General features: G+C 51.3%; 1 protein-coding gene across 1 annotated transcript in view; it reads left to right on the top strand.

The window, feature by feature from the left end:
* The first annotated feature begins 13,794 nt into the window (after positions 1-13,794).
* The window catches only part of LOC135537384 (cytosolic Fe-S cluster assembly factor nubp1), a 23,342-nt gene continuing 22,051 nt past the window's right edge, over positions 13,795-15,085 (top strand). The window contains exons 1-2 of the mRNA XM_064963562.1: positions 13,795-13,858; positions 14,730-14,834. Coding sequence (XP_064819634.1) covers positions 13,828-13,858; positions 14,730-14,834 — 136 coding nt within the window. The 5' untranslated portion in view covers positions 13,795-13,827. The remainder of the gene's footprint in view (positions 13,859-14,729; positions 14,835-15,085) is intronic.

The raw sequence follows: 15,085 nt of genomic DNA on the forward strand, positions 1-15,085 counted from the left end.
CAGGCCCCAGAACCACGGCACGCTACTCCTCAAACAGCCCCAGGGCAAGACAGGAGGAGAGGAGAGGAGGAGCGGGGTGACATGGGAGAACTGGTTAAAGACGGGCTGCAGCATTCTGGATGAGGTCTCGTTCTCTTCCTCAAACCGTCCCTCAAACAGCCTCAGGGCAAGACAGGGACGAATGTCAGGTGGTTGCCAGGGTAACTGTTTTGCATGGCAGGGGTTGGTCCTGTCATAGCTTCATAACCCAGAGAGACAGGGAAGGTGTGTGTGTGTGGTGTGTGTGTGTGTGTGTGTGTGCGTGTGTGCGTGTGTGTGGAGGATGTTGTATCAGTCACATTCGAGCAGTGTTTCCCAAACTTGGCATGGAAGCAGATGAGGACATGTGGAGGGCGGAGTCAGACACTTAGATTAGGATGTGACTCCTCCCACCCAGGGAGAGTCCTTCTAACGCAGACACTTAGATTAGGATGTGACTCCTCCCACCCAGGGAGAGTCCTTCTAACGTGTGACTCCTCCCACCCAGGAAGTGTCCTTCTAACGCAGACACTTAGATTAGGATGTGACTCCTCCCACCCAGGGACAGTCCTTCTAACGCAGACACTTAGATTAGGATGTGACTCCTCCCACCCAGGGAGAGTCCTTCTAACGCAGACACTTAGATTAGGATGTGACTCCTCCCACCCAGGGAGAGTCCTTCTAATGCAGACACTTAGATTAGGATGTGACTCCTCCCACCCAGGGACAGTCCTTCTAACGCAGACACTTAGATTAGGATGTGACTCCTCCCACACAGGGACAGTCCTTCTAACGCAGACACTTAGATTAGGATGTGACTCCTCCCACCCAAGAAGAGTCCTAACGCAGACACTTAGATTAGGATGTGACTCCTCCCACCCAGGGACAGTCCTTCTAACGCAGACACTTAGATTAGGATGTGACTCCTCCCACCCAGGGGCAGTCCTTCTAACGCAGACACTTAGATTAGGATGTGACTCCTCCCACCCAGGGAGAGTCCTTCTAACGCAGACACTTAGATTAGGATGTGACTCCTCCCACCCAGGGAGAGTCCTTCTAACGTGTGACTCCTCCCACCCAGGGACAGTCCTTCTAACGCAGACACTTAGATTAGGATGTGACTCCTCCCACCCAGGGAGAGTCCTTCTAACGCAGACACTTAGATTAGGATGTGACTCCTCCCACCCAGGGACAGTCCTAACGCAGACACTTAGATTAGTATGTGACTCCTCCCACCCAGGGAGAGTCCTTCTAACGCAGACACTTAGATTAGGATGTGACTCCTCCCACCCAGGGAGAGTCCTTCTAACGCAGACACTTAGATTAGGATGTGACTCCTCCCACCCAGGGAGAGTCCGACTAACGCAGACACTTAGATTAGGATGTGACTCCTCCCACCCAGGGAGAGTCCTTCTAACGCAGACACTTAGATTAGGATGTGACTCCTCCCACCCAGGGAGAGTCCGACTAACGCAGACACTTAGATTAGGATGTGACTCCTCCCACCCAGGGAGAGTCCGACTAACGCAGACACTTAGATTAGGATGTGACTCCTCCCACCCAGGGAGAGTCCGACTAACGCAGACACTTAGATTAGGATGTGACTCCTCCCACCCAGGGACAGTCCTTCTAACGCAGACACTTAGATTAGGATGTGACTCCTCCCACCCAGGGAGAGTCCTTCTAACGCAGACACTTAGATTAGGATGTGACTCCTCCCACCCAGGGAGAGTCCGACTAACGCAGACACTTAGATTAGGATGTGACTCCTCCCACCCAGGGACAGTCCTTCTAACGCAGACACTTAGATTAGGATGTGACTCCTCCCACCCAGGGAGAGTCCGACTAACGCAGACACTTAGATTAGGATGTGACTCCTCCCACCCAGGGAGAGTCCTTCTAACGCAGACACTTAGATTAGGATGTGACTCCTCCCACCCAGGGAGAGTCCTTCTAACGCAGACACTTAGATTAGGATGTGACTCCTCCCACCCAGGGACAGTCCTTCTAACGTGTGACTCCTCCCACCCAGGGAGAGTCCTTCTAACGCAGACACTTAGATTAGGATGTGACTCCTCCCACCCAGGGAGAGTCCTTCTAACACAGACACTTAGATTAGGATGTGACTCCTCCCACCCAGGGAGAGTCCTTCTAACGCAGACACTTAGATTAGGATGTGACTCCTCCCACCCAGGGAGAGTCCTTCTAACGCAGACACTTAGATTAGGATGTGACTCCTCCCACCCAGGGACAGTCCTTCTAACGTGTGACTCCTCCCACCCAGGGAGAGTCCTTCTAACGTGTGACTCCTCCCACCCAGGGAGAGTCCTTCTAACGCAGACACTTAGATTAGGATGTGACTCCTCCCACCCAGGGAGAGTCCTTCTAACGCCGACACTTAGATTAGGATGTGACTCCTCCCACCCAGGGAGAGTCCTTCTAACGTGTGACTCCTCCCACCCAGGGACAGTCCTTCTTCAGTCCTTTCAGATATTTCCTTATTTGTTCGTATTGAAAAAATATATGCAGCTTTGAATGCTTTTATGTGTGGTACGATTTCTAGTTAGCCCACTGCAGATCTGGATAAACAAATTCACCTTCCACTATGACTGGGACAGACTGGTGGATAGAGGGCAGGATAGACAGAATGGTGGATAGAGGGACAGAATGGTGGATAGAGGGACAGAATGGTGGATAGAGGGCAGGACAGACAGACTGGTGGATAGAGGGCAGGATAGACAGAATGGTGGATAGAGGGACAGACTGGTGGATAGAGGGACAGAATGGTGGATAGAGGGACAGAATGGTGGATAGAGGGACAGAATGGTGGATAGAGAGCAGGATAGACAGACTGGTGGATAGAGGGACAGACTGGTGGATAGAGGGACAGACTGGTGGATAGAGGGACAGAATGGTGGATAGAGGGACAGAATGGTGGATAGAGGGACAGACTGGTGGATAGAGGGACAGACTGGTGGATAGAGGGACAGACTGGTGGATAGAGGGACAGAATGGTGGATAGAGGGACAGACTGGTGGATAGAGGGACAGACTGGTGGATAGAGAGCAGGATAGACAGACTGGTGGATAGAGGGACAGACTGGTGGATAGAGGGACAGACTGGTGGATAGAGGGACAGACTGGTGGATAGAGGGACAGAATGGTGGATAGAGGGACAGAATGGTGGATAGAGGGACATACTGGTGGATAGAGGGCAGGATAGACAGAATGGTGGATAGAGGGACAGAATGGTGGATAGAGGCACAGAATGGTGGATAGAGGGCAGGATAGACAGACTGGTGGATAGAGGGACAGACTGGCGGATAGAGGGACAGACTGGTGGATAGAGGGACAGACTGGTGGATAGAGGGACAAAATGGTGGATAGAGGGACAGAATGGTGGATAGAGGGACAGGATAGACAGACTGGTGGATAGAGGGACAGACTGGTGGTTGGAGGGACAGACTGGTGGATAGAGGGACAGACTGGTGGATAGAGGGACAGACTGGTGGATAGAGGGCAGGATAGACAGACTGGTGGATAGAGGGACAGACTGGTGGATAGAGGGACAGACTGGTAGATAGAGGGCAGGATAGACAGACTGGTGGATAGAGGGACAGACTGGTAGATAGAGGGCAGGATAGACAGACTGGTGGATAGAGGGACAGACTGGTGGATAGAGGGACAGACTGGTAGATAGAGGGCAGGATAGACAGACTGGTGGATAGAGGGACAGACTGGTAGATAGAGGGCAGGATAGACAGACTGGTGGATAGAGGGACAGACTGGTGGATAGAGGGACAGACTGGTGGATAGAGGGACAGACTGGTAGATAGAGGGCAGGATAGACAGACTGGTGGATAGAGGGACAGACTGGTGGATAGAGGGACAGACTGGTAGATAGAGGGCAGGATAGACAGACTGGTGGATAGAGGGACAGACTGGTGGATAGAGGGACAGACTGGTAGATAGAGGGCAGGATAGACAGACTGGTGGATAGAGGACAGACTGGTAGATAGAGGGCAGGATAGACAGACTGGTGGATAGAGGGACAGACTGGTGGATAGAGGGACAGACTGGTGGATAGAGGGACAGACTGGTAGATAGAGGGCAGGATAGACAGACTGGTGGATAGAGGGACAGACTGGTGGATAGAGGGACAGACTGGTAGATAGAGGGCAGGATAGACAGACTGGTGGATAGAGGGACAGACTGGTGGATAGAGGGACAGACTGGTAGATAGAGGGCAGGATAGACAGACTGGTGGATAGAGGACAGACTGGTAGATAGAGGGCAGGATAGACAGACTGGTGGATAGAGGGACAGACTGGTGGATAGAGGGACAGACTGGTGGATAGAGGGACAGACTGGTAGATAGAGGGCAGGATAGACAGACTGGTGGATAGAGGGAAAGACTGGTGGATAGAGGGACAGACTGGTAGATAGAGGGCAGGATAGACAGACTGGTGGATAGAGGGACAGACTGGTGGATAGAGGGACAGACTGGTAGATAGAGGGCAGGATAGACAGACTGGTGGATAGAGGGACAGACTGGTAGATAGAGGGCAGGATAGACAGACTGGTGGATAGAGGGACAGACTGGTGGATAGAGGGACAGACTGGTAGATAGAGGGCAGGATAGACAGACTGGTGGATAGAGGGACAGACTGGTGGATAGAGGGACAGTCTGGTGGATAGAGGGACAGACTGGTAGATAGAGGGCAGGATAGACAGACTGGTGGATAGAGGGACAGACTGGTGGATAGAGGGACAGACTGGTGGATAGAGGGCAGGATAGACAGACTGGTGGATAGAGGGACACACTGGTGGATAGAGGGCAGGATAGACAGACTGGTGGATAGAGGGCAGGATAGACAGACTGGTGGATAGAGGGCAGGATAGACAGACTGGTGGATAGAGGGACAGACTGGTGGATAGAGGGCAGGATAGACAGACTGGTAGATAGAGGGACAGACTGGTAGATAGAGGGCAGGATAGACAGACTGGTAGATAGAGGGACAGACTGGTAGATAGAGGGCAGGATAGACAGACTGGTAGATAGAGGGACAGACTGGTAGATAGAGGGCAGGATAGACAGACTGGTAGATAGAGGGACAGACTGGTAGATAGAGGGCAGGATAGACAGACTGGTAGATAGAGGGACAGACTGGTAGATAGAGGGCAGGATAGACAGACTGGTAGATAGAGGGACAGACTGGTAGATAGAGGGCAGGATAGACAGACTGGTAGATAGAGGGACAGACTGGTAGATAGAGGGCAGGATAGACAGACTGGTAGATAGAGGGACAGACTGGTAGATAGAGGGCAGGATAGACAGACTGGTAGATAGAGGGACAGACTGGTAGATAGAGGGCAGGATAGACAGACTGGTAGATAGAGGGACAGACTGGTAGATAGAGGGCAGGATAGACAGACTGGTAGATAGAGGGACAGACTGGTGGATAGAGGGACAGACTGGTAGATAGAGGGCAGGATAGACAGACTGGTGGATAGAGGGCAGGATAGACAGACTGGTAGATAGAGGGACAGACTGGTAGATAGAGGGCAGGATAGACAGACTGGTAGATAGAGGGACAGACTGGTAGATAGAGGGCAGGATAGACAGACTGGTAGATAGAGGGACAGACTGGTAGATAGAGGGCAGGATAGACAGACTGGTAGATAGAGGGACAGACTGGTAGATAGAGGGCAGGATAGACAGACTGGTAGATAGAGGGACAGACTGGTAGATAGAGGGCAGGATAGACAGACTGGTAGATAGAGGGACAGACTGGTGGATAGAGGGACAGACTGGTAGATAGAGGGCAGGATAGACAGACTGGTGGATAGAGGGACAGACTGGTAGATAGAGGGCAGGATAGACAGACTGGTGGATAGAGGGACAGACTGGTGGATAGAGGGACAGAATGGTAGATAGAGGGCAGGATAGACAGACTGGTGGATAGAGGGACAGACTGGTGGATAGAGGGACAGACTGGTAGATAGAGGGCAGGATAGACAGACTGGTGGATAGAGGGACAGACTGGTGGATAGAGGGACAGACTGGTGGATAGAGGGACAGACTGGTAGATAGAGGGCAGGATAGACAGACTGGTGGATAGAGGGACAGACTGGTGGATAGAGGGACAGACTGGTAGATAGAGGGCAGGATAGACAGACTGGTGGATAGAGGGACAGACTGGTGGATAGAGGGACAGACTGGTAGATAGAGGGCAGGATAGAGCAGACTGGTGGATAGAGGGACAGACTGGTAGATAGAGGGCAGGATAGACAGACTGGTGGATAGAGGGACAGACTGGTGGATAGAGGGACAGACTGGTGGATAGAGGGACAGACTGGTAGATAGAGGGCAGGATAGACAGACTGGTGGATAGAGGGACAGACTGGTGGATAGAGGGACAGACTGGTAGATAGAGGGCAGGATAGACAGACTGGTGGATAGAGGGACAGACTGGTGGATAGAGGGACAGACTGGTAGATAGAGGGCAGGATAGACAGACTGGTGGATAGAGGGACAGACTGGTAGATAGAGGGCAGGATAGACAGACTGGTGGATAGAGGGACAGACTGGTGGATAGAGGGACAGACTGGTGGATAGAGGGACAGACTGGTAGATAGAGGGCAGGATAGACAGACTGGTGGATAGAGGGACAGACTGGTGGATAGAGGGACAGACTGGTAGATAGAGGGCAGGATAGACAGACTGGTGGATAGAGGGACAGACTGGTGGATAGAGGGACAGACTGGTAGATAGAGGGCAGGATAGACAGACTGGTGGATAGAGGGACAGACTGGTAGATAGAGGGCAGGATAGACAGACTGGTGGATAGAGGGACAGACTGGTGGATAGAGGGACAGACTGGTAGATAGAGGGCAGGATAGACAGACTGGTGGATAGAGGGACAGACTGGTGGATAGAGGGACAGACTGGTGGATAGAGGGACAGACTGGTAGATAGAGAGGGCAGGATAGACAGACTGGTGGATAGAGGGACAGACTGGTAGATAGAGGGCAGGATAGACAGACTGGTGGATAGAGGGACAGACTGGTGGATAGAGGGACAGACTGGTAGATAGAGGGCAGGATAGACAGACTGGTGGATAGAGGGACAGACTGGTGGATAGAGGGACAGACTGGTGGATAGAGGGACAGACTGGTAGATAGAGGGCAGGATAGACAGACTGGTGGATAGAGGGACAGACTGGTGGATAGAGGGAGGGACAGACTGGTGGATAGAGGGACAGACTGGTGGATAGAGGGCAGGATAGACAGACTGGTGGATAGAGGGACAGACTGGTGGATAGAGGGCAGGATAGACAGACTGGTGGATAGAGGGCAGGATAGACAGACTGGTGGATAGAGGGCAGGATAGACAGACTGGTGGATAGAGGGACAGACTGGTGGATAGAGGGACAGACTGGTGGATAGAGGGCAGGATAGACAGACTGGTAGATAGAGGGACAGACTGGTAGATAGAGGGCAGGATAGACAGACTGGTAGATAGAGGGACAGACTGGTAGATAGAGGGCAGGATAGACAGACTGGTAGATAGAGGGACAGACTGGTAGATAGAGGGCAGGATAGACAGACTGGTAGATAGAGGGACAGACTGGTAGATAGAGGGCAGGATAGACAGACTGGTAGATAGAGGGACAGACTGGTAGATAGAGGGCAGGATAGACAGACTGGTAGATAGAGGGACAGACTGGTAGATAGAGGGCACTGGATAGGATAGACAGACTGGTGGATAGAGGGACAGACTGGTGGATAGAGGGACAGACTGGTAGATAGAGGGCAGGATAGACAGACTGGTGGATAGAGGGACAGACTGGTGGATAGAGGGACAGACTGGTAGATAGAGGGCAGGATAGACAGACTGGTGGATAGAGGGACAGACTGGTGGATAGAGGGACAGACTGGTGGATAGAGGGACAGACTGGTAGATAGAGGGCAGGATAGACAGACTGGTGGATAGAGGGACAGACTGGTAGATAGAGGGCAGGATAGACAGACTGGTGGATAGAGGGACAGACTGGTGGATAGAGGGACAGACTGGTATAGATAGACAGACTGGCAGGATAGACAGACTGGTGGATAGAGGGACAGACTGGTGGATAGAGGGACAGACTGGTGGATAGAGGGACAGACTGGTAGATAGAGGGCAGGATAGACAGACTGGTGGATAGAGGGACAGACTGGTGGATAGAGGGACAGACTGGTGGATAGAGGGACAGACTGGTGGATAGAGGGCAGGATAGACAGACTGGTGGATAGAGGGACAGACTGGTGGATAGAGGGCAGGATAGACAGACTGGTGGATAGAGGGCAGGATAGACAGACTGGTGGATAGAGGGACAGACTGGTGGATAGAGGGACAGACTGGTGGATAGAGGGACAGACTGGTAGATAGAGGGCAGGATAGACAGACTGGTGGATAGAGGGACAGACTGGTGGATAGAGGGACAGACTGGTAGATAGAGGGCAGGATAGACAGACTGGTGGATAGAGGGACAGACTGGTGGATAGAGGGACAGACTGGTAGATAGAGGGCAGGATAGACAGACTGGTGGATAGAGGGACAGACTGGTGGATAGAGGGACAGACTGGTGGATAGAGGGACAGACTGGTAGATAGAGGGCAGGATAGACAGACTGGTGGATAGAGGGACAGACTGGTAGATAGAGGGCAGGATAGACAGACTGGTGGATAGAGGGACAGACTGGTGGATAGAGGGACAGACTGGTAGATAGAGGGCAGGATAGACAGACTGGTGGATAGAGGGACAGACTGGTGGATAGAGGGACAGACTGGTGGATAGAGGGACAGACTGGTAGATAGAGGGCAGGATAGACAGACTGGTGGATAGAGGGACAGACTGGTGGATAGAGGGACAGACTGGTGGATAGAGGGACAGACTGGTGGATAGAGGGCAGGATAGACAGACTGGTGGATAGAGGGACAGACTGGTGGATAGAGGGCAGGATAGACAGACTGGTGGATAGAGGGCAGGATAGACAGACTGGTGGATAGAGGGCAGGATAGACAGACTGGTGGATAGAGGGACAGACTGGTGGATAGAGGGACAGACTGGTGGATAGAGGGCAGGATAGACAGACTGGTAGATAGAGGGACAGACTGGTAGATAGAGGGCAGGATAGACAGACTGGTAGATAGAGGGACAGACTGGTAGATAGAGGGCAGGATAGACAGACTGGTAGATAGAGGGACAGACCGGTAGATAGAGGGCAGGATAGACAGACTGGTAGATAGAGGGACAGACTGGTAGATAGAGGGCAGGATAGACAGACTGGTAGATAGAGGGACAGACTGGTAGATAGAGGGCAGGATAGACAGACTGGTAGATAGAGGGACAGACTGGTAGATAGAGGGCAGGATAGACAGACTGGTGGATAGAGGGACAGACTGGTGGATAGAGGGACAGACTGGTAGATAGAGGGCAGGATAGACAGACTGGTGGATAGAGGGACAGACTGGTGGATAGAGGGACAGACTGGTAGATAGAGGGCAGGATAGACAGACTGGTGGATAGAGGGACAGACTGGTAGATAGAGGGCAGGATAGACAGACTGGTGGATAGAGGGACAGACTGGTGGATAGAGGGACAGACTGGTAGATAGAGGGCAGGATAGACAGACTGGTGGATAGAGGGACAGACTGGTGGATAGAGGGACAGACTGGTGGATAGAGGGACAGACTGGTAGATAGAGGGCAGGATAGACAGACTGGTGGATAGAGGGACAGACTGGTAGATAGAGGGCAGGATAGACAGACTGGTGGATAGAGGGACAGACTGGTGGATAGAGGGACAGACTGGTGGATAGAGGGACAGACTGGTAGATAGAGGGCAGGATAGACAGACTGGTGGATAGAGGGACAGACTGGTGGATAGAGGGACAGACTGGTGGATAGAGGGACAGACTGGTGGATAGAGGGACAGGATAGACAGACTGGTGGATAGAGGGACAGACTGGTGGATAGACTGGTGGATAGCAGGATAGACAGACTGGTGGATAGAGGGCAGGATAGACAGACTGGTGGATAGAGGGACAGACTGGTGGATAGAGGGACAGACTGGTGGATAGAGGGCAGGATAGACAGACTGGTAGATAGAGGGACAGACTGGTAGATAGAGGGCAGGATAGACAGACTGGTAGATAGAGGGACAGACTGGTAGATAGAGGGCAGGATAGACAGACTGGTAGATAGAGGGACAGACTGGTAGATAGAGGGCAGGATAGACAGACTGGTAGATAGAGGGACAGACTGGTAGATAGAGGGCAGGATAGACAGACTGGTAGATAGAGGGACAGACTGGTAGAAAGAGGGCAGGATAGACAGACTGGTAGATAGAGGGACAGACTGGTAGATAGAGGGCAGGATAGACAGACTGGTAGATAGAGGGACAGACTGGTAGATAGAGGGCAGGATAGACAGACTGGTAGATAGAGGGACAGACTGGTAGATAGACAGACTGGTGGGGGGACAGGATAGACAGACTGGTAGATAGAGGGACAGACTGGTGGATAGAGGGACAGACTGGTAGATAGAGGGCATGATAGACAGACTGGTGGATAGAGGGACAGACTGGTGGATAGAGGGACAGACTGGTAGATAGAGGGCAGGATAGACAGACTGGTGGATAGAGGGACAGACTGGTGGATAGAGGGACAGACTGGTAGATAGAGGGCAGGATAGACAGACTGGTAGATAGAGGGACAGACTGGTGGATAGAGGGACAGACTGGTAGATAGAGGGCAGGATAGACAGACTGGTGGATAGAGGGACAGACTGGTGGATAGAGGGACAGACTGGTAGATAGAGGGCAGGATAGACAGACTGGTGGATAGAGGGACAGACTGGTAGATAGAGGGCAGGATAGACAGACTGGTAGATAGAGGGACAGACTGGTGGATAGAGGGACAGACTGGTGGATAGAGGGACAGACTGGTAGATAGAGGGCAGGATAGACAGACTGGTGGATAGAGGGACAGACTGGTGGATAGAGGGACAGACTGGTAGATAGAGGGCAGGATAGACAGACTGGTGGATAGAGGGACAGACTGGTGGATAGAGGGACAGACTGGTAGATAGAGGGCAGGATAGACAGACTGGTGGATAGAGGGACAGACTGGTAGATAGAGGGCAGGATAGACAGACTGGTGGATAGAGGGACAGACTGGTGGATAGAGGGACAGACTGGTGGATAGATGGTGGGACAGACTGGTAGATAGAGGGCAGGATAGACAGACTGGTGGATAGAGGGACAGACTGGTGGATAGAGGGACAGACTGGTAGATAGAGGGCAGGATAGACAGACTGGTGGATAGAGGGACAGACTGGTGGATAGAGGGACAGACTGGTAGATAGAGGGCAGGATAGACAGACTGGTGGATAGAGGGACAGACTGGTAGATAGAGGGCAGGATAGACAGACTGGTGGATAGAGGGACAGACTGGTGGATAGAGGGACAGACTGGTGGATAGAGGGACAGACTGGTAGATAGAGGGCAGGATAGACAGACTGGTGGATAGAGGGACAGACTGGTGGATAGAGGGACAGACTGGTAGATAGAGGGCAGGATAGACAGACTGGTGGATAGAGGGAAAGACTGGTGGATAGAGGGCAGGATAGACAGACTGGTGGATAGAGGGACAGACTGGTGGATAGAGGGACAGACTGGTAGATAGAGGGCAGGATAGACAGACTGGTGGATAGAGGGACAGACTGGTAGATAGAGGGCAGGATAGACAGACTGGTGGATAGAGGGACAGACTGGTAGATAGAGGGCAGGATAGACAGACTGGTGGATAGAGGGACAGACTGGTGGATAGAGGGACAGACTGGTAGATAGAGGGACAGACTGGTGGATAGAGGGACAGACTGGTAGATAGAGGGCAGGATAGACAGACTGGTGGATAGAGGGACAGACTGGTGGATAGAGGGACAGACTGGTAGATAGAGGGGATAGGATAGACAGACTGGTGGATAGAGGGACAGACTGGTGGATAGAGGGACAGACTGGTGGATAGAGGGACAGACTGGTAGATAGAGGGCAGGATAGACAGACTGGTGGATAGAGGGACAGACTGGTAGATAGAGGGCAGGATAGACAGACTGGTGGATAGAGGGGACAGACTGGTGGATAGAGGGACAGACTGGTAGATAGAGGGCAGGATAGACAGACTGGTGGATAGAGGGACAGACTGGTGGATAGAGGGACAGACTGGTGGATAGAGGGACAGACTGGTAGATAGAGGGCAGGATAGACAGACTGGTGGATAGAGGGACAGACTGGTGGATAGAGGGACAGACTGGTGGATAGAGGGCAGGATAGACAGACTGGTGGATAGAGGGACAGACTGGTGGATAGAGGGCAGGATAGACAGACTGGTGGATAGAGGGACAGACTGGTGGATAGAGGGACAGACTGGTGGATAGAGGGCAGGATAGACAGACTGGTAGATAGAGGGACAGACTGGTAGATAGAGGGCAGGATAGACAGACTGGTAGATAGAGGGACAGACTGGTAGATAGAGGGCAGGATAGACAGACTGGTAGATAGAGGGACAGACTGGTAGATAGAGGGCAGGATAGACAGACTGGTAGATAGAGGGACAGACTGGTAGATAGAGGGCAGGATAGACAGACTGGTAGATAGAGGGACAGACTGGTAGATAGAGGGCAGGATAGACAGACTGGTAGATAGAGGGACAGACTGGTGGATAGAGGGACAGACTGGTAGATAGAGGGCAGGATAGACAGACTGGTAGATAGAGGGACAGACTGGTGGATAGAGGGACAGACTGGTAGATAGAGGGCAGGATAGACAGACTGGTAGATAGAGGGACAGACTGGTGGATAGAGGGACAGACTGGTAGATAGAGGGCAGGATAGACAGACTGGTAGATAGAGGGACAGACTGGTGGATAGAGGGACAGACTGGTGGATAGAGGGACAGACTGGTGGATAGAGGGACAGACTGGTAGATAGAGGGCAGGATAGACAGACTGGTAGATAGAGGGACAGACTGGTGGATAGAGGGACAGACTGGTGGATAGAGGGCAGGATAGACAGACTGGTAGATAGAGGGACAGACTGGTGGATAGAGGGACAGACTGGTGGATAGAGGGACAGACTGGTGGATAGAGGGACAGACTGGTGGTCTGTATTGACCTGTTGAATAGGAAAAGTCAGCTGGGGGAAGAACCCCCCCCCCTAAAACCCACCTTGATATAGGAGAGATGTGTGGAAGCAGATGAGGACATGAGGACAGGATGGAAGAACATAAACCCGCCTTGATATAGGAGAGATGTGTGGAAGCAGATGAGGACAGGATGGAAGAACGTATAACCAGGGGAAAAACACACAACCCAAAACCAAAAATATATTTAAAAACGTAGACGACCCTCCTCTATTTTATAGTAGTGCGGGCTACAATGCAATACGGGCCCACATTTTCTGGATTTAAAATTATTTTTTTTAACCTCCATAAATCACTAGGGGCAGCCCCCATTGATTTGAACCTGTAGTGGGGTGCTCCCATAGCGGGTACGGAGGCCTGGATCCCCCCCTATAACATATAAAAAAATAATTTTGAAAATATGGGCCTGGTAACCCGTTCAATCACCAGGCTAGCTGTTGTACAATTATTATAGTGTGTCTATTTTTTATAGATTAGTCCCTGGTTTCGTCAAACGTGCTTATGCGGAACGTTTTGAGATGAGACGTGATTTCAGTCCGGACGAATATTCACAGCGCCCCAATAAACATGGCTGACATTCCAAGTGATGCGCCACAGCGTGAGTTTATTTTAAGTTTATTATAACAAAACACGCCCGTCTCCAGACACCACGTTTATTATATGTGTTTTTAGCCTCTTATAATGTTAGTTGTTAATTGTTTGTGAATGTTAAGTTTGTTGTCGTTGTTAATGAAGAATAGTTTGTCTGAAAGTTAGCTGGTTAGCATAGCTGCCTGTCAAATAGTCAAATACTCACCGCACTTCGATACAAAGTGATTTTCTTTAACCTTAATGAACCTCGGTCTCTTAACCTACGTTAATTATCCTAACCTGCTAAGTAAAACTTAATTTCCGTTTTTTCGGGGATTGCCGTGAAAATGGTTTCACCATAAGACAACAGACAGATGGCGCAGTTTACAAACCAGTTTGACAGATCCATTGAGCAGTGTTTATGTCATGACAGCCAATCAGCTCATTTGTTGTTCAACGCTTATGTGCCGTTTTCATAATGGCTGCTGTGACACATTTTTAAGTAATCGTTCAAATCTTCTCAGTTTAAATAGTTGGGATAATGGGAACATTTCGCATTTCCCATCCCGATTGATACCTCGTACAGGCTCCCTGGTGTCTTAAATCTACACCGGAAGCCTGTCTGACCGTCGTGCAGATGGTCGGGTTGGATCGGCTGGCTCGTCTCTAGGATAAACTGTATCACATGACCTGTCAAAAACATAGACAGGGTTTGTCCAATAAACTATAATATCTTTGGTCAATGGATCTGTGTTTTAACTCATTCAGTCACATGCAAATTAGTGGACAAAGAAACAAGCATTTCCTACATATTCAATCTTGGCACTTCTATTATCTGATTGGTTGGTCATGGTTGTTGTTTTTGATGTATTGACCTGATTGGTTGTTTTGGGTGTCAGACTGCCCGGGTACGGCCAGTGAGCAGGCAGGGAAGACGTCAGCATGTCAGGGTTGTCCCAACCAGAACCTCTGTTCCTCTGGAGCCACTAAAGCACCAGACCCAGGTAAAGACTCAGTCTCTCTGTCTCTGTTCTGCCCTGATCTTGATCTGGTGAATAACAGCACTACTGATTAGTCTGCAATTCCTTGTTTTCAATGTGTGTTTAATGCCTCTCTCTCTTTCCTCACTCACTCCCTCACTCACTCTCTCTCCCCCCCCCCTCCCCGACCCTCTCTCTCTCCCCCTCCCTGACCCTCTCTCTCTCCCCCCCTCCCCGACCCTCTCTCTCTCCCCCCCTCCCCGACCCTCTCTCTC

The sequence above is a fragment of the Oncorhynchus masou genome, unplaced genomic scaffold (genome assembly GCF_036934945.1).
Source record: "Oncorhynchus masou masou isolate Uvic2021 unplaced genomic scaffold, UVic_Omas_1.1 unplaced_scaffold_761, whole genome shotgun sequence".
In the NCBI taxonomy this organism is placed as follows: Eukaryota; Metazoa; Chordata; class Actinopteri; order Salmoniformes; family Salmonidae; genus Oncorhynchus; species Oncorhynchus masou.